Source organism: Styela clava, chromosome 1, assembly GCF_964204865.1.
Source record: "Styela clava chromosome 1, kaStyClav1.hap1.2, whole genome shotgun sequence".
Classification (NCBI taxonomy): Eukaryota; Metazoa; Chordata; class Ascidiacea; order Stolidobranchia; family Styelidae; genus Styela; species Styela clava.
In genome coordinates, this window is record NC_135250.1 from 5,739,351 (window position 1) to 5,759,411 (window position 20,061).

Consider the following 20,061-nt stretch of genomic DNA (forward strand, 5'->3'; position numbering starts at 1 on the left):
ACACTATCACGTGCTTGGTCTCGCATGAATAGTGAGGAAGCGTGTTTCGCGTGATAGGGATTTTCAATTCATATTGCCAGATATTACTGTATTACATAAGTATAAAATGATAGAATATACATTTTATTAGTTATTCACGACCATGTCATGAGCAGTAAACAAGTTTTAGGCCTGTATTTTATTTAACGTAATAGCTGGTCCCTGGTGAAATCATGGAATAAGTTGGAGAAACCCAACGACCAACAGCTAAATTCTACTACCGGTACTGCACTACTGAAATAAGAAAACTTTCGATTTTTGTTGAGCTACTGCTTTGGAATGAATTCACGGTTTAGGCTATGTACAACGCGATGGCATTATTTGGCCCATTTCTGTTAATCGATATTAGGGTAGATACTGAGATAGAGGTTCTAAAGAAGAGATGTTGGGATGTAAATTTTAAGTTCATTAATTTTGAATTTACCGTTTTGAATTACAGAATTAGATTACGGTAGTTGATCAATCGGTTGACAGGTTTAGGATAGGATTTAACTATTTATCCCGGGGATAGGAAAGCCGATAAGAAGGCTGGCGAACTCTTGTCCGGTTACCATTCCGGCATTCCACGTTGGGTATGCAGGTATGGGATTAGTTAGTTATTTGTTTTCGGAAGCATGGACTTGGAGCAATGGCATCTAGAACTTTAGAAGCAAGTGGAAACCCTGGCCTGCTAGCTGATTACCAAATTCTTTTCATTCCAGTAATAGAGTCTGAGAGCGTTGGTATGCATAGTCGTTTGATATCATTACATGAGCAGATGAAAGTGGGTACCACAGTGTTCATTTCAGCATTTATGCACCGTACTGGTAGGGGTATGATTTCTCAATTTTGCACTGGATCTGCCAATTAGAATTGATATTTATTTCCAAATCTCGCTCTTTTCTGCTTGGCTATTGTAATTCTGTAGTATAAGCAGAATTTGCTGCTCTGAAATGTACAAGAAATGATATATATAATTCTGTAATTCGCGATTTGAGAGTTTTTTAAATATTGAAATCATTCGGATAATTTTGTTAACCCCAATTCCCGAATTCAAAATTAAAACTGTAATTCTGTAATTGAATTATGTGAGCTATAGTAAAACTTTAGGGCTTCAACTATCAGATATTATTAATTTATTTACTGATTTTCTTTTTTATTTTGAAGTAATATTTAATAATATTTAGTAATTCCACATGAGTCAATAACCCAGGATTAAAAATGGTTGTCATTAAATTTGGATTAGTATTTCTTTTAATTTTGTTCTCTGGATTCGGCTTGAACATGGCCGAGGATGATGATGAGGCAGAAGTAGTTGTTGAAGAAGCAGTTGAAGAACCAGAATCCACAGTAAGATTCTTCATATTGTAGAATTTTAAGGGGTATTTCCTCAACCTTTGACCTCCAGAAATTCTTCCTATAGTAACTAGACTGCAATTTGCCCTTTTTATTGTTTTATTGTAATCCAAATTGTTATTTTTTATAATCTATAAATGCTTTGAATCTATGGACTGATGGATAATAATCGTAACAGCATTTTACAGCACCATCATATTAAAAGAATTCTTTATTTTGTTCTGTATATTATTCGTTAATACGAACTATTTTTGTTCCAGATAACAAAATATGAGAAACCGGTTCCCAAAGGCCACGTCAACTTTGCAGAACCTTTCGATAAAGCAGATTCTATTAATGGGTATGATAAATGCAGTAATTTCAATTTGAATATTTATTGAATGGTTGTTAATTAATTTTTATCTTGATTTTCATCCGTACTTAGCATAAGAAACATCGTAATTGTAATGCTAAATTAATTGCAATGGGTTGTGGAGGTCCCATCTTACTGTTATATAATCACAGTCTGGTTACAACTTCACTCTTATATGAGCCGAGTGCAAAGAACGCCTTGTTGTTGCTGCTGACTACGAAGCAGGGGTTGGCAATTACCAGTAGTGGAAGTTTGAATTAGGGCATATAAAATTGGTAACATAATATTCAACTCATGAAATACTTCTGTACTTATTGGCCATGCATGTATCATTGCGAATTCACGACACTGAACGTCATTTGGCAAAGGGAAGCAAGGGACATACAATACTGGAATTCAATGAATGGTGTTCTGCCATTAACAACCTTCGTATAGTTGTGTATTGAACCTTTGACCCGATGTTCAACTGTTACCAAGGGATTCCCACACCTAGACTTGTAACCAGATGAGAGGCACCTTTTCTTGCCTCCAGTTTTAGTATAAAAAATCTTATTCTAAATACTGGTTATTTATTGCCATTATGATATAACAAATAATTACTTTTAGTTTGTTTTTATGGCTTTTCATTTTCGTGCTTTGCTTGAGCTTCCAACAAAATTTGAATTTTTTTGTAATGCATATAATATTATTTTAATTTTTATTGTGTTTTAGTTGGAAAATTTCTGAAGCAAAAAAAGATGGTGTTGATGAAGAAATATCAAAATATAATGGTCGTTGGGAAGTTGTTCAACCCATTACACCACTGTTAGATGGCGATTTGGGATTAGTTTTGAAAGATAAAGCGAGGTTAGTATTTTGGTACTCTTGTAATAAGTGTACCAGGTTCGGGGACTGTTTGTGTTATCCAATTGAATATACCCCCTGCCCGTAGGCTTCCGTCCCTTTACATAACTTGATGTAAAGTAGGCGAACATAACTAGTTACTTCTATATTGGTAAGCATACTTCTGGAGCGCCATTATTTTTAGTGGCATTTCATTTGCAATGTCATTTTTGCATTCCTGTATATTTTTAAATTTTGAAGAGGAGTTACTGTTCCTGTCTCAATTCAATTTGAAACCCATCCGTTTTTAAACAGTTCGCAGTTGACATCTGACTTATGATATGGTTATTCTAATGCAATATCCTGAAATGACTCATTTGTCAGTCTATCTGTAACCGGTTTGGATCTAAACTGTATACATCAGCATTGTTTGTATATACGTTTGTGTTTGCTGTAATTACTGTTGGAATGCATCATTGTTCAGTATTGTATACAACACTTATTCGGGCTTTTCCCTCTGTACAAGGCCATGTAGGCATCCACTGATATTCAATGACATTTTTTTGAAAGTCTGAGATCTTTCTTGTTCCTTATTGTTTACTCAATTTATTATGCTGTTGTATAAAACAATAAAATATATATTAATAGGTGCTCCAAAAGTATATAAACCAATATGGAAGTAACTACTACTGATGTAAGTAACCTACTTTACATCAAGTTGTGTAAAGGGACTGAAACCTATGGGCTGGGGTTATATTCACTCGACTAACACAGACAGTCCCCGACTCGTAATAGAACTAAAATAGGAAAAATCAGTATCAAATTATGGCCTATCCCTAACTTGGTACACATACTACGTGAGTACCTTTTAATTTTTGTGATGCAACAGATCTTTATAAATTATAAATATAATATGTCTTTATTTTAGACATCATGCAATTTCTGTCGACCTGTCAAAGCCATATGAATTTGATGGAGAACCATTTGTCATGCAGTATGAAGTCAATTTCCAAAATGGAATCGAATGTGGTGGTGGCTATGTAAAACTCCTTTCAAAAACTGAAGATGTTACCTTAGTAAGTTTTTATCAATAAAACGTCAATTCTCTTTTCTATCAATATCGTAAAAGCATTTTCAACAAACCAACTATTTTACATTTTCAGAAAACTTTCAACGATAAAACACCGTACACAATTATGTTTGGGCCAGACAAATGCGGGGAAGATTATAAGGTAAATTTTCTTGTTGACGTAGTTCTGTTTTAAATTGAATATGGATTTGAATTCTAGATGTCTGTACAGAGAAATCGAACATTTTGGCAAAATGTGGAGTCGTGTAAAAATCACACTTTATTCCAAGCCATTCAACAATGGCATAGATTTTAGAGTTGGACTCTAGTCTTGAACTCCAAGAAAAGCAAATTTGTTTGAATAGAACTCTTAGTCAAATTGATGGTTTCAAAATCACAGGAGTCATAATTTTTGATTCTTTAGAATAGTGATGTGGAATTTCAGGTGTTGATAATTTAAGGAAAAATGTGCATACACAAAAGATTTTGGTAGCAAAATGAATATTTTCGAATTTCTGTCCATCCCATCCAAATGTCTGTATCTTAATGTCTGTCTAAGTCAAATTTTGTAGCCAGAGTTGGTTTTAAAATGGTCAGGTGTAAATTATCCTCAACTGCACTGGGTAATTCACCAACATTCTACTTTGCCTATGTTGAAATCGTTAAAGAAAAAGTCAATTTCTGTTTCAGCTTCATTTCATCTTCCGCCACAAAAATCCAAAAACAGGAGAATATGAAGAGAAACATGCAAAGAAGACGACAGCAGATCTAAAGTCAGCTTACACAGATAAGGCTTTCCATCTTTACACCCTGGTCGTCAACCCAGATAATACTTTCAAAATGTATTTGGATCAAAAGGAAATCAACAGTGGAAGCTTACTGGAAGACATGACGTATGTATTCTTGTATTTTAACTATCTTAATAAAATCCAAGAGAGCAATGCCAAAAATATGGGAACAAGAAGTACATACCGTATCGTACATCGGTATCGCTAGGGCTTTAGCTAACTGTGAGTTTTCTGAAAAGATTGCCAAACAGGCCTGATGAAATAAATTGATATTATATGCTATAGAAAGCAGCAAAATTTGTTTAAAACAAATTGAGAATAAAAGACATTGCCTTCTCTTAAATCTTTAACTACTGAAAACTTGAAATAGGTTGATTTGGTAGTCACGAAAAAGGGATTTTTCACGAGAACAACATTGTCCCAAAAAGGTTGACTCACCTTTCTGAACAAGCTGTCAAAATAGCTTGCCTACACTGAATTTGTTTTTTCACAGAGTCAAGAGTTCTAATCAAAATTCCTAAAAGCACGAGTTGGTTGTAAATTGTTCCCAACCCCACTCCCTGTTTATTTATCTACATTTTTACAATTTTGTCATTTCAGGCCTGCAGTGAATCCACCTAAAGAAATTGAAGATAAAGATGATAAGAAACCTGAAGAATGGGATGAAAGGGAAAGAATTCCTGATCCTGAAGCAACGAAACCCGATGACTGGTTTGTATTTATTTTTTTATATTTTGCTTCGATTTCCAATGTAGTATATCATACTGAATAAAATATGATATGCAGACGGCAGCGCTTTAGCATGGCGATCGAAGCGTCCTCATCATGGATTACTAATCTCAGGGTTTAAAATCTTATGTTCCCCACATCACTCAGGGTGTTTTCATTTTGGTAGGCAATGCCGAACCAGAACTATTCCTTTCAAATAAATAGTAGATCCTTAGATATTGTTAGATATCAATAGCTGCTTGTACAGTGCCTTGTTCATACCGGAGGTCATTTTATTTATTATTTCATTAGGTTCTGGTATGTTCACAGTTGTAATGGTTTCGAAATCCGCTAAAGGGATTAATGCAGGGTTTCGGAAATCTCAATATCTAACGATACTGCAACTTTTTGGAAAGAGATCGGACATAGATCACATTTTTTAAACAAAGATATTCAGATTTGCCAAAAAGTTAACAACAATTTTTCACTTGGTTTCCTATATTATCTATTATCAGGAGTTAAGAGTCGGTTTTGACTTTACAATTTAATACAATATCGTTTTTTTTTATCAAAGACAATAGTCAAAATAAATTATTTCAAAATCAAGAGTATACTGAATTAAATACAGTTAATTTTAGGAGTATTTGATTTGTTTTGGACATTCCTGTTTTTTTTTTAGCAAACTCCAACTACAATTTGAATTTCAAGTTTTATTCAAACTAAATTGTTTGAATATACCAGTTTCTGTATATTACGTGTTGCGTGGTATACAGATCCCCATCCCACATTATATCAGAAATCTATCAATGCAAATGAGTTTCCTGTTACAGGAAATTTATTTCCTTCATAGGATATCTGTAAATATCAAATACTGCTTTATGCTGATTTATTAGCAACACATTGTCATTTTGAGATAATAAGAATAAATATCTCGAGCACTTTTGGATATTTCGTAAGCTACTAACTTTGCGTCTAGTCGGAATAAGAATATTCTTTTAGAAGAAAACTAAAAAAAAATTAAATTTCGATATGAAATATTTATATTTCGAAATATTGTGAAATATTTTCTCATTTAAATTTTTCAATTTAATTTTTTTGATCTGATTATTTAGGAATGAAGATGCACCAGCTCAAATTCCTGATCCAGACGCAGAAATGCCTGAAGGATGGTTGGAAAACGAACCACAATACGCAGATGATCCTGACGCTGTTAAACCTGAAGATTGGGATAACGAAATGGACGGAGAATGGGAAGCACCTAAGGTATGGAGCACGAGCTGGAAATAACCTTCATTCAAACATTGGATTTTGAACAGCTGAACTTCTTGTAGGGTTTTTCCAGCTTTTTTGCCATCAAATCATGCATTTCAAAAAGTAACGGTTTAGCTATTCCCATACCTGACATGTATTAGTAATGTGTCGGGGGTGGGTGGTTAATTTGCCATATGATTTAACCGTCTAAGTGGCATTCTTCACTCTTGAAAATTTTTAAAAATTATTTTCTTCCTTGACATAATGTAAATATTAAATTCAAGCAAAAAAAATATATTTCATTAAACTTTGTCAAAAATCTGCGATGATTCGGAATTTATTTTTGTATTAATGGTTTTTGACTTGTTATACATAACTTATAGCTCAGTAAAATGCTTTGATAAGAGGGGACACACGAAAACATCATATGAAAAATCAAAATCACACTAAATTCTTTAAATTCCTATTTTTAGTCTTGGTGATATCGATTCCTTTTAACAATATTATTTATTTCCGGAAAAAGGGCATTTTTTTTTCAATTCATTACATAACATAACACGGTTTACATAAATTATCTCAAGAGTGCCAGTGTAATAAGAAAATAGAATTTGATTAACTAATTCACTTTCACTTTACGGCTTGTTCTCTGAACTGTAGAACACTTTGTACTGTAATTTGATAAAAAAATTGGCACTTTATTTGTTACCCAAAGGTAGATTGTTTCATTATGGTGCAGACTATATGCGGTCTATTTCTATACCAGAGAGCAGTGCCTAAATATATAGACACCTAGGTCTTGTGTACTGGTACAGTATGGGCTGTAGCTAAGATTGCTCAAATGATCGGCAAACAAGTGTGACGGTGGCTGATAAACATGATGGAAAAAAATAAATGCATGTATGAAAATGAAACCTCGTTCCATAGGACTTTAGCCTTGCAGCGACTTCAAGCTTTAAATACTGAAATTTGTAATTGATTCCCATTGTTGATTTGTCAGCGATTATTTTTTTAACATGATCAGTTGCCCAACAGCGACTTGATCAATTTGTCAAAACGTCCTATGTAAATTGATATAAGGCTAAGCTATCTAAAAATAAATATTATTTCGCTCCAAAATTCCAGATCGAAAATCCAAAATGCAAAGAAGCTCCAGGTTGTGGGACATGGGAACCTCCTCTCATCGCTAACCCCGAATTCAAGGGTAAATGGAGAGCACCGATGATTGCAAATCCAGCGTACAAAGGAATATGGAAGCCTCGTCAAATTCCGAACCCAGACTACTTTGAAGATCTTCAACCTTACAAGATGACACCGATTGTAAGTTGAGTTTGATATTTTTTCTCACATATTACATTTGAGCAAAATCTACAATGAACTCACAACTCCAGGTTGAGGAGAATTTTGGCTTCCACTCATGACTTCTGGTTTCGAAACACTTCAACTCCAGGTCTTGACATTGGGTTGAAAAAAAAAATTAACTTTGACTCCAGCTCTGTACCCCAGTAAGCCTTCTATAGCATCCTGTAAAAAACCTTAGTAAAATTATTGCTTTATAAGTTTCTGTTGTTAAATTTTGAATTCTTTTACCACAATTGAAAAGACACCATGGAGTTTGAAAATATGAGTACCTACCAAATTTCACAGCCCTGACAGAAACTACTGCTTTGTCATTTTAATTTCAGTTTATGGAAAATTATCATGATAAGATAACAGCATAAAAATAGAAATTGAATCAAATTTAATATTAATTTTTTCTAGGGAGCAATTGGTCTTGAACTCTGGTCGATGAGCGATAAGATAATGTTTGATAATTTCATCATGACGAATGATAAAGCCGTCGCTGATGATTACGCAATGCAAACTTGGAAGCAAAAGAAGATAGCACATGCAAGAAATGAGGTATTTTTTAATTCTTATTATCAGTTTCTATATAAAGTGTGGTGTTGGGCAGACTCCAAGTCATTGACACGCCTCATGTTGGACTCGAGTTAACGATTTATCGGATTGACTCTAGTAATCTAACTAAAATGACTCACTCTCACTCAATTATCCACCAGTGAGACTTAGTCCTGTGATTCGACTCTCAAATTCGACTATAGGACCTGAAAATTTTAGTATGTGGAAGCCTTCCGCATTTGTTACATTCTGGGTGAGGCATGAGGTGGTTGTACCAGAGAACTGTAACTTGTCTTTACATAGTTGAAAACCGTGCCAAACACTTGACGCTAGCTCTAATATATTTTACTCTTACAGTACCGGTATGAGTTGTAACATATGTTGAAGTTGGTTTGTATTGTTGTTATACTAATGAGAAGATAAATTGTTTTATGTAGATTTGGCATTTTTCCATCTTCATTGGTCTTGCAAAATAAGGAATATTTTGATAAATAGATTGAATACTTTTATATGATAAACAATTAAATTGTTGTTTGTTTGTGTTTTTTTCAAATGAAAAAAATCATTCCTAATACAATTAATTGGGAATTTGCATTACAATCTCATTACTAATACTGCTTGCATTAATTCTGAAAATGTAGAAGTATATAGTTTTTGTTGAACCTAGACGTAAATTGCAACGTTTATTACAAGAATACTAAGAATGTAGACTGACTATATATATAAGACTGTTATATAATTATTCTGCAGTGGAAATATTATTTTAGAATTTAATTTGAATTGTAGATTACTAAAAATTGGCCATGACGATATCTAGCGAATGTTTTTGTTTTTTCTGCTTAAGGGGCTTATTCGAAGTTTCATTTTTTTTACGATGTATATAGTGTGGGGATGGGTAAATTACGGACCTGCGAGGCCAGATGTGTTTCATCTGGCCCACTTGTGTCTGTTGAAATTACGACTATAGTTTTCATGGATATAAATTTTCGTTGAAAATATCGATGAAAATAATGTCAAAATAACCCCGATTGTAACATTGTTCCCATCATTATTATTGTATAAACGTTAGCCTAGCTGTTGGACTAGCTTTTGTATATAAACTGTTTTTACTCATAGTATCCAAGACTATTTTGTGTAACTGGCCTACTCAGAGAGTAATTGCCCACTCCTGATTTATTGGCTCAAATGTCAATTCCACTATCAATAAAGACATGCGAAACTGAGACCCAGGCTGGTAATCCAGCACTGCTTATATTAGCTGTTGATTCAATAAATTAAAATCTCCCTAAAATTTTGAAAACTGTAATTTACAGTCTAGGAAAAGAAAACAGATGATTAAGGAAGCGAGAGAGAGAGGAAAGTCTAAGGTGATAGTGAGTGCGAGTAGGAGTGAGGTGGTTTATTATGGTGGTGGCTTTCTCACGGGTGTTGGTGTTGTACTCACAGCTCTCTTTCCTTTATCATGAGTATTACAAAACTTTAAAACAGTCATTGAAAAAATTCCTATGTATTAACCATTTTCCTTCTATGCCTACTATGTCTATGATTAGCACGTCTTCTTTGGAGAAACACTTCATTATAAATCATTTTGTCGAAAATAAAAGAGAAATACACTTAGTTAGGTCTCGCATGATAGTGATACCTTCATTGTCTCGCTGACCGAAATCATTAGATGTTTCCATGGCATAGACTTCTTTGTTTAATTCCGTAACAACCTGTTAAATAGCAATAACATAACGATGGTGCAATAATTGACTTCTAGCAACGACAGAATTTCACTGGGGTCAAGGGTTAGGGGAAAAAATTGCCGGAATTTAGACTTTGTTCATTTGGCCATTTTTCTAAAATCGGCTAAGGTAAAAGGCCTCACAAAGTACGAACGAGTATTAGCTGTATAGCGGCTTTTCATTCTTGATTTCTAAAAAATTCAATTCTCACTGTATTATATTAGTGATGCAACAATTTACAAACAATCAAATCAAATCTTTTTATATTAGCCATTCAGGCAAATGACCACAATAAAATAGTTTTTCAAAAATATATCCATGAGTTTGCCTGGAATGGACACGATAACTGCAAAATGAGCATTTGATCTACTTGTCAGCAGCTGCTTTAGGATAGACGAATGAATAAAATTAAATCAGAATTTCTCAAACTATTCTGAGATGCCTCAGCATGACTTCAAAATGTGTCCAATACAAAAATCCATAGAATGAACTGGAAAACCTTCTTTGTAACGAGCATTCACATAGCTAACATACTAAATCCTCAATCGCGTGCTTCTAGAGAAAAAGTCGGAGGCGCAAAAGATCTAGACGGAGGAGAAGTGGCAGGCGGAAGCAAAAAAAGGTTGAACTAGATTGGTGGATTGCTAGTATAGAAAGGATGTAGTGTGAAAACATGAACAACTTTTAGTTTTGGTTTCTCATAGCAAACACTTTCTTTTATTAGAAGGTAAAGTACTGGTATTAATACTGTAATTATGGTTATTAAACTCAGACCCAGTTAGCCTAACCCTCACAAAGTATGGCCTGTGGGCCAAATCCGACCAGTTGGGTACTTCAATCTGGCCCACCTGATGCTGCCGCAACCAAATTTTGATGTTATAGCTAGAAAAAAGGCCCAAAAAATTTGTTGAAATTTTGATTAAATTCAGTTTTGGCATGAGGCTTATTGTTTTCCTCTTTTGATTTTGCAACACTATAATTTTTGTTCATAATATGTACGGTAACTTTTTACGTCCCACTTACATGGCCCGCGAGTGGCCCTGGTCCGAAAACCTTGCCCACCATTGTCTAACCAGTGGTTCTCAAACCTTCATGATGCTTCGCTCTCTTCCAAGGCCTCCAGTTCTTTTATGAAAATATTTATTTTTCCTTTTAAACATATAACCATTAGTTATTTTATGCACCATGTTCAATAATAAAAAGCCAACAAACAAAAACAAAAGAATAAATTCATTTCAGCCAAAGAATTGGACATGTCACAGTAAATCAACTTCAGATTTATTTTGTCGTTGTAAATGATATCTAGTGAACGCTTTTGATCATGGCCCCTAGGAAAATGCTTCATGGCCCAACCCCTGGGGGTTTGAAGAATCCTGACTAATATCATCTGAAATCATAAACACGCTATTTCATTTGAGGTAAACTCAAGCATTTCTAGGACAAGGCCTCAAATAATTCACAATAGATTTCGGACAGAACAAGATAACTTTTTAAAAAGTTAGTTTCAATTTTCAGGCAAATCAGCATGTTCTTAATCTAATATTTCAAATATCTAAAAAAGAGCTTTTTGTATTCTTCTTCTTCTGAACTAAGATGGCGTACCCCAAAACGTAGTATGTGTACCAGGTTGGGGTTAGGCCATGATATTTGGTACAAATACTACTGGTGTCACTTGGCTAGTCCCCGAACTCGTGATAGAACTAAAATAGGAAAAAAATTATGGCCTTACACATACTACGTACCGGTGTCCGCCATCTTGTTTCGCATACTTCGGGAGTACCTTTTAGACAATGGTAGACAGTTTTATTACCGAACAAAAGATTTAATTAGTATTGAGGAGTGTGGAAATGAAATATTTGATTATTTGCTCCCGATAAGAAAGATATGAAAGACAATAATTCTAATTAAATAATATTATACCAGTTTAATGCATTAACCTACCAAATTTAAACCATGGCCGAGGTGTAATTGAATTGTCTGAATTAATAAAATTCAAACTCGCGTTCCTTTTTTGGCTTCTGGAGTTGCATTGCGTTGCAATTATATATACTGGTATATGTGTTAGTGCTCCCGTTCTATTTGAGTTCTCTTTCTCTGAAATATCTGTTTGAAGCTACGCCAGTATGGAGGATGAATATCGTTTGTTCGGAAAGTCTCGTCAAAGTTTTTATCAATTTGAATATCCTAGTATTGTTATTGAGGTAGGTTTTCATAGGCTTAGCAGTTTAAGCATTAGACATAAGTGTTTTCGCGTCTCAGGGTACAAATCTCGGTACTCCTGTAGTATGTAAACCAAGAGGGCGGACACCGAAACGTAGTATGTGTACCAGGTTCGGTTAGGCCATAATTTCAGGTACAAGTACTATGGAAGTCACCTGGCTGGTCCCCGAACTCGTAATAGAAGTAAAAAAAGGAAAATTGGAATAAAATTATGGCCTATCCCGTTACACATACTACGTTCTGGTGTTCGCCATCTTGGTTCACATACTTCTGGAGTGCCCAAATCACATGCCCACCCAGAGTGTAATAATTGGGGTAGGCAATGCTAAGCAAAAAAGATTTTTTTGTAAGAAATAAAAAAGGAAGCGCGATTCATTACACTTGATGCTATTTTACATAAATAAACAACATTGTCTGTAAATTAAACCTTGTTTTACAACTTCTCAATAGATTTTAGTTCCAATTGAATAATAACAATGTACAGTAATTGCTCACCTGTGTGAGTGTATGTAATACATCCTTGGTTGGATGTATTGGTAAGCGTGTATTCTATTGACAGCTTAAGAGTTGCAAGCTTGAATCATCAAGTAGGTGGTTCAGGCTTCGATACTCCCGTAGTATATGTCCTAGGTTAGGGTTAGCCCCATAGCCCATAATTCTATTCAGATTTTTCCTTATTTTAGTTCTATTACAAGTTCAGGGACTGTCTTTGTTAGCCAAGTGAATGCCCATAAGATTAAGTCCCTTTACACAACTAGATGTAAAGTAGGCGAACAAAATTAGTTACCTTCATATTTGTACACACACTTCTGGAGCGCCCAGGCTTCTTCTCATGTAAAACATATCATCGAGTGTGGGAAGAGCCTGTTGGGCAGGATAGCATAAATTTAAAGAAGCCTGTTGTCCTTAATACCATGTTTAACTAAGTTCTATCTTAGTCTTACCCACTGGCTGATTTCCACCTTCTGAATTCATAATGAGTTTGGTTTCCATGCAAAATCATAAATATTGATTTTCAGCCTTTGCTTTATACTTTTGTGCATTGAGCTAAATGTTTGCTATCGCATCTCTAATTACCTTGTTCGCAGATTTAAATCCTGCGATTCCTGCAGTGGATAATTAGGTACGAGAGGATTGCTGGCACTCTCACCGCTATTCTACATCCTATCCTGACTTTGATAGCAATTCATTCAGTTAATTTTAGTATAAATAGGTGTCGAGTACATGTAATTGCTTCTGGAGATAAAATACTGGTGGCTAGAAGTATTCTTTCCTGTGATTGAGTCTAACTGTCATTTGTTGCGATTGTTTTGTTATTTAACCATGATTCCCCAAAAATGATTCAGTTTTAAACTTTGAAGACTGATTAGTGGTGGCGCATGGCAGAATCCAAAATTTTATCATCTCCGCTTACAGATCGATAAAATATCTCCGAGAATTTTAGGTCTTACTTTGAGAGTTCATCTATATATGTGGACAGCTTAAAATTGCTTACTTTATTGATATACATAGATGAAAATAAAATTATTACATCTTGAACATTATTCATGAAAAGGTACTCCCGAAATATGTGAACTGAGATGGTGGACACCGGAACGTAGTATGTGTTCCAGGTTAGGCCGTAGTTTCAGATATAAATACTAGGGGACACACTTGGCTAGTCCCCGAACTCGTAATAGAACTAAAATAAGGAAAATTGGAATCAAATTATGGCTTAACCCCAACCTGGTACACATACTACGTTCTGGTGTCCGCCATCTTGGTTCACATACTTCGGGAGTACCAATGAAAATACTTGAATCAGCTTTAATGGAATTATTGTGAAATATTGTGTGCAAACCTATATCTTGTGTTTTTCATGAATATGTATTTCAAATAGTCTTGCATTGCATGTAAACACATTTCGATGAAAAATTTTTTATCATTTTACGTCCAATTTGTAGTGTTTGTTGTTTCTGATCAAATATACTTAAAAGTACACTTTAGTTGAATTTTTGAAATACTTCTGCGCGCAAGTATTGATAAAAGTTGTTTCACCAAATCTTCTTTCTGTATCTTTAGCCAGCAGCTGGAATCTTTCAACAAATAATGGATGCGACAGAAGGAAGACCATGGCTATGGGCTGTATACATTGGTGCTATCGGATTGCCTTTGGTCATGCTGTATACATTTTGTTGCAGGTGAGCTATTGTACTAAATCAGCCACGGTACAAACTGCTGAATTTAACATGGTTTGACAAATTTTAGATGATTTGTATATCCATCCTCTACCATACCTCACCGACCCCATGACCTGTTTGCGACCCCACCTACTCATCACTCCGACCCAATTTGGGATCGCGACCCCTGGTTTGGGAAGCCCTGTACTAAATACTTGAATTTTCTGAAATACTTTTCTATCAATTCCTAGTCCATCATTAGATAATCTGTAAATTTCCGAGTTGTGTCCCTAAACCATGAATCGTGGCGAAAATCTAAAGTCGCATCTATCATCAAGTTAAGTCACTGATGGTTAGTTGCAGTTGAGTTCGGGTCTTTGATAAGTTGTAACTCTAGCTCAACTTGAGTTGAGTCAATAACTCAAGCCTCCCCAACAGTGCTAAATGGGATCATTTTCTACTCTGAAGACTCGTATCATATTCTAATTTGTTAAGGATTCAGTTTAGGGAGTACTACGATATTGTATATTGAACTGCAGGACCTTTCTACTTCCTACTTTTGATCCATGTGTTTCCATTCCTACATGGATGCTTGAATGAGATAGTATTAAAGTGATGAATTAGAATAACATCTCATTCCGAAATAGCAAGTATATTTGCTAGATTTCATTAGATCATCCTTTTTTAATTACACAAATCATATACTATCGTTGAATTTGTTACATTATCATATTTGTTTTGTAGCCTTTTTTTAATGACTTCAATGTACCCGTTCGAAATTAAAATGCCAGCATGAAAATTATAAATATTAGTTGTTATCTATATCTATAGTGGGCAAAAGAAATCCGATCCAAAGAAAACTGATGAGCCAACACCAGATGACCCACACGATTCACAGGATGAGGTGAGATCACATATCTTTATTTCCTCATTTCTCGTCTCATTTGCACTTGAACACTTAAGACAATAATTACCTGAATTGCCTATTTTAGTCTCATTTTTTATTGGAGTTTTTTGTATGGCAGTAAAAAAAGTTTGCAACACACGATAGACTCTTTGCAAAGGGACTCTCCATATCTTTGCTGATTACATTGTGTGGCTAATTGTAGTTTGATTTGAAGTCTGTGGGGAATAGTTATGTGAGATAGAATTACTAATCAGGCAGCAGTTTGGTTAATAAACCATCTGTAAGCTAAGGCTTCCAATAAAGTCTTAAGTCAATGCGTTTGGAACTATGAAATAGTTTTATATTTTGATTTACCATTTTGATGCGGTTGTCTTGTAAGGTTTCCTTTCCTTGGGGTAAAAGATAAAAAATCTGTTTTTGATCATCTACTGGTACACAAACAGTGATGAACACAATTCACAAGTTTTCTTGACACATTTTTATTGTGTTTAAATAAATTTCCAATTTTTAGGAAACTAAGGAAGGTGATGAAGATCAACCAGAAGAGCAAGATAGTGCAAAAGAGGAAGAACCAGAGCAAGGTTTGTTGTACTGAACTGATACAATATTTTGCTCAATTTCTGATAAATTATAGTCCTTATTCAAAAGATACTCATAATTTGGTGCTCCAGAAGTGTGTGTACCAATATGGAGGTAACTAATTTTGTTAATTTTGTCTATTTTACACCAAGTTGTGTAAAGGGACTGAAACCTATGGGCAGGGGGTATATGCACTTGGCTAATACAGAACTCTTAATAGAGCTAAAATAAGGAAAATCTGAATGAAACTAGAGCTGCGTGCAGCTTTAACAGGCTTCCCGCGTAAAAAAAACTGAAGACGCGTTTTGCTCACTGGAGCGTGAAAGCGTGGTCAGTCATGCATAAAATTCGCAATTTATGATGGGGGACTTATTATCTGCATGTGATGTAAATTTCAAGTCTCTAAGTAGTGTCGTTCTCGAGAAGAAGATGAAAATGTAATATCCTATATTGCTTACTGGAGCGTATCGCCGAGGTCACTCATGCGTGTCCTTGACATATCGTATCCGGAACATGTCCATTAATCATTGTTATGAATTTCAACCCAATAGCATGTATTAATTTTGAGAAATCGCAAAAAAAACGAAAACGCGTTTTGTTCACTGGAGCGTGAAAGCGTCGTCACTCATGCATAAAATTTGCAATTTATGATGGGGGACTTATTATCTGCATGTGATGTAAATTTCAAGTCTCTAAGTAGTGTCGTTCTCGAGAAGAAGATGAAAATGTAAAATCCTATATTGATCACTGGAGCGTATCGCCGAGGTCACTCATGCGTATCCTTGACATATCGTATCCGGAACATGTCCATTAATCATTGTTATGAATTTCAACCCAATAGCATGTATCAATTTTGAGAAATCGCAAAAAAACTGAAACTGCGTTTTGCTCACTGGAGCGTGAAAGCATGGTCAGTCATGCATAAAATTTGCATTTTATTGCTAGCTGAGAACTTCTGCACATTTGAGGTGAATTTCAAGTTTGTAGGACCAATTTGAAAAAAAAATAATAATAATAATAATAATAATAATAAAACACAGGAATACAATAGGTTCCCTGCTGACAAGCAGCGGGAAGCCTAATTATGGCCTAACCTGGTACACGCACTACGGGAGTACCCATAATTTTTGTCAGTCATTGTTTTTTCTTGAATAGTGTCTGTCGGTCGTGTGGATGATAAACCAATCTTATATATATTTCAGTAGACTTTGTTTTCTTGAAATTTCTGTCCCTTATTTTTTCTAAATTGTTTTATAATCTTGCTAGATTTGTGCGAATTCGTATTCTACACTTCTTTACCCACTTCCAAGTTGAAATTTTCATGTATAAATTACTGGCGGACCACTGGCGTATTCCGGTTACCGTAATATAGTCGCATGAATTTCATAAAACCAAGTACGAGAAATTACCACAGTTGTGTTATGTGTAAAACTCAAACCTACTTAATACCTATTTAATCAAGTTTTTCATCGATGCTGACCTTGGTTTATTAAATCTGTGGCCTTCAAGTACTATGTGTGGCACAGAGTAAAATATGTTGCCTTCACTGATATAAGGCATGTGTTTAATGTGAAAAATACACAAAAATTCTCATTCCTACATTCAGCCCCAGAAGATGCGTCTGGCGACGCAAAGAAAAAACCCTCAAAGACTGATTTGGAAGAAGATGAAGAACAAGAAGAAGAACCTGCAGAACAAACGTAGGCATTGAATAATATTTTACCATAAAACCAGGGGCCAAAAATTTTGCCCACTTAGACTGGCGGGCCATGAAAGTGTGACGCAAAAAGTCACAATTTATAAACAATATTACAAAGCAAAGGTGCAAACCGCAATTTCAACAAATTCCTTGAGTTATTTTTAGCTAAAAGCCTAAAACATCAAAATTGGATTTCAGTTTGGTTGTAGCAGCATCAGGCGGGCCAGATTGAGTTACCCAACGGGCAATAGTTTGCTCATGTCTACATAAAACACATTCTTGTTTGTTGCACGTTGAAATGTTTTTTTAGAATTCGATATTGAACGTTAGATTTATGTGAAGTGTGTCATGTTAATGCAGTTTAGGTTAAAAAAAGCAATGCAAATGTTGTTTGTGAGACCCACATAATTTACGAAGTGCCTTACATGGGATATCACCACAGATTCTAAACTCCATAATCTCATCTGCATGGTCTGAGATAAGTTTAATCCAACCACTGCACCAAATACCCACATTTAATATAGGTCATAAAAATTTTTGATGCAAAATTGAGTTTTAAAGATGATTTACTAGACTTCACCTGCTGATTCCGAAATAACAAAATTTAGACTAGAAAAGATGTTTTTGACTTTTTCCCGTCCTGACATATAGGAATAATTTATTGAAATTAAAATTGTAACTCTTCGTAAGTAACTTGAAGGTATGATTCTGGCCCCCAGTACCAGTAAATTTATCAAGCATTAGTATTGAGTGTTTTAATCGCTGCGATTGTTCTAAAATCCGCTACGGGAGAATTTTCGGCCGGGTTACAAAAATTTTCGACCACCCTTTTCCCCTTAAGACGCCCGGCTGTGCCCCTTATCTTTACTCAATTCATTGTACTTGTCATTGCGTAAATTTATAAACAATTTTATTTACAGCACAAATAGAAGATCACCAAGACGGAAAGCGCGTAAAGATTGATGATGCTTATTCTGTCAAAGTTTTGTCGAAAATTATCGTGGGAATGACATCACTGTTTCGAACACACTCTAAGACTAATTTGAAGTTTATTCATTGCACAATTATTATTAATTAGAATTGCAACTATCTTGAATAATTTTTAGTCTAATTGAGGTCATTTTTTTTCTGCATTTACTTGCTAATAATGAATGATTAAAGCTATTGTGGTAATTAAATATAAATTTTTCAGACACAAACTTGAAAAATGATCTTAAACAGAAATCTGATTTGTTTGGTATATCACTCTTGTGAAACAGCTTTAGAGTGGATTTTCTGCATAGAAAGTGAGTTGACTGTTTGTTCATTCCTGAATTTTTTAAGAGGAATAGTCGCTCGGACTTCCTATTAATGTATTTTATGTTTTTAGTATATTTGTATCCAGCCGTCCCAGGTTCAATTTATCTTTACAATTGTCAAGATTCTGTGTTGGTCATGTTCATGCATCCAATCATATATTAGGGGAAAAACAACATTGCGTCTTCAGAAAGTGGCACCAAGTTTTTCATTAGTATTTAATTTTATGTGTTTCATATTGAATTAATGACGTCCGAGTGGATTAATGAGTTTTTCACCAATATGACACTTATCAGGTGTGCTTGTTAAGAGTGGTTCGTAGTAATTGTTATTACATTTTTGCCGTTATTTGAAATAAAGGTTATGATTAGTGGATAGAAAGTGTATCTTTTAGATATTAGTAAATGTGGAAATCTTTGTCTAGTGACGGACAAGCGTTAATGGAAAACATGTTGCTACAATAGATGCCAAGATTTGAGAACTGTGAACTTAAGACCATTAAATTCTGTTGTGGGGTTAATACGTGCCCAAACGGTTTACCACTGTTTCCACAAGGAGTGTGTAACTCCTGCAGTTTCCATTCATTATATTAGCAACTGTATACTTTTGCCACCACAGGTTTTGATACCAGTGTACGGATTGTACCAATGGACATTTCCACCACCAGACAAAACTTCTCCATTTTATATGGTTCACATTGGTTAGTTTGGGGCAATCCGACCCTTCTATGAAGTAAACGAGGCTTTAATGACATTTTTCACAGACTGATGGACATCATAATCTTATAACAGGTAATAAATACGAACCCAAACTTCCATCCATTATGTTATTTCAAGAAAGACCTCGAAACGGGTGAAAAACATCTAGCAGCAATATGGAATATTACGAAAACGCCGTGCAATCAGTAAACTCCCGACGTGATGCATACAGTCTGGGCTAGTTTTTATTCGGCGTAATTGCTAGCGTGCACTAGCCGAACGCCACGTATCGGTATACATGATTGTTTTGCGTTTGATCGTTTCGTTGAAAAAAAACCGACCGTTGCAAAGGATACTGTGCGGTAGGATTATTGCTACTGACGAATTTAAAAACGTGACTATGGCGACCTAGATTATACTTTCCGTTTGTAAGAGATCTTTATTTTCAATATTTAATAAAGAAACAAATATTCGTTGGCAGAAATGACCGCGGAGCAAATGTGCTGCCGCAGACTT

The 20,061-nt window shown here is 34.9% G+C and overlaps 1 protein-coding gene across 2 annotated transcripts; it reads left to right on the forward strand.

The window, feature by feature from the left end:
* The first annotated feature begins 1,172 nt into the window (after positions 1-1,172).
* LOC144428282 (calnexin-like) lies at positions 1,173-19,228 on the forward strand. 2 transcript variants are annotated; one of them, XM_078117289.1, is made up of 16 exons: positions 1,173-1,368; positions 1,635-1,714; positions 2,438-2,572; positions 3,477-3,624; positions 3,712-3,780; positions 4,308-4,510; positions 5,006-5,116; positions 6,226-6,376; positions 7,487-7,681; positions 8,123-8,263; positions 9,574-9,627; positions 14,269-14,387; positions 15,198-15,270; positions 15,785-15,854; positions 17,459-17,552; positions 18,472-19,228. In XM_078117289.1, the coding sequence occupies exons 1-16, from the start codon at positions 1,240-1,242 to the stop codon at positions 18,512-18,514; spliced, it is 1,815 nt and encodes a 604-aa protein (XP_077973415.1). In that variant the 5' UTR covers positions 1,173-1,239; the 3' UTR covers positions 18,515-19,228. The 2 variants fall into 2 exon arrangements, with proteins under 2 accessions (XP_077973415.1, XP_077973418.1); XM_078117292.1 differs by lacking the exon at positions 9,574-9,627 and having other exon boundaries at positions 1,175-1,368.
* Positions 19,229-20,061: the final 833 nt, after the last annotated feature.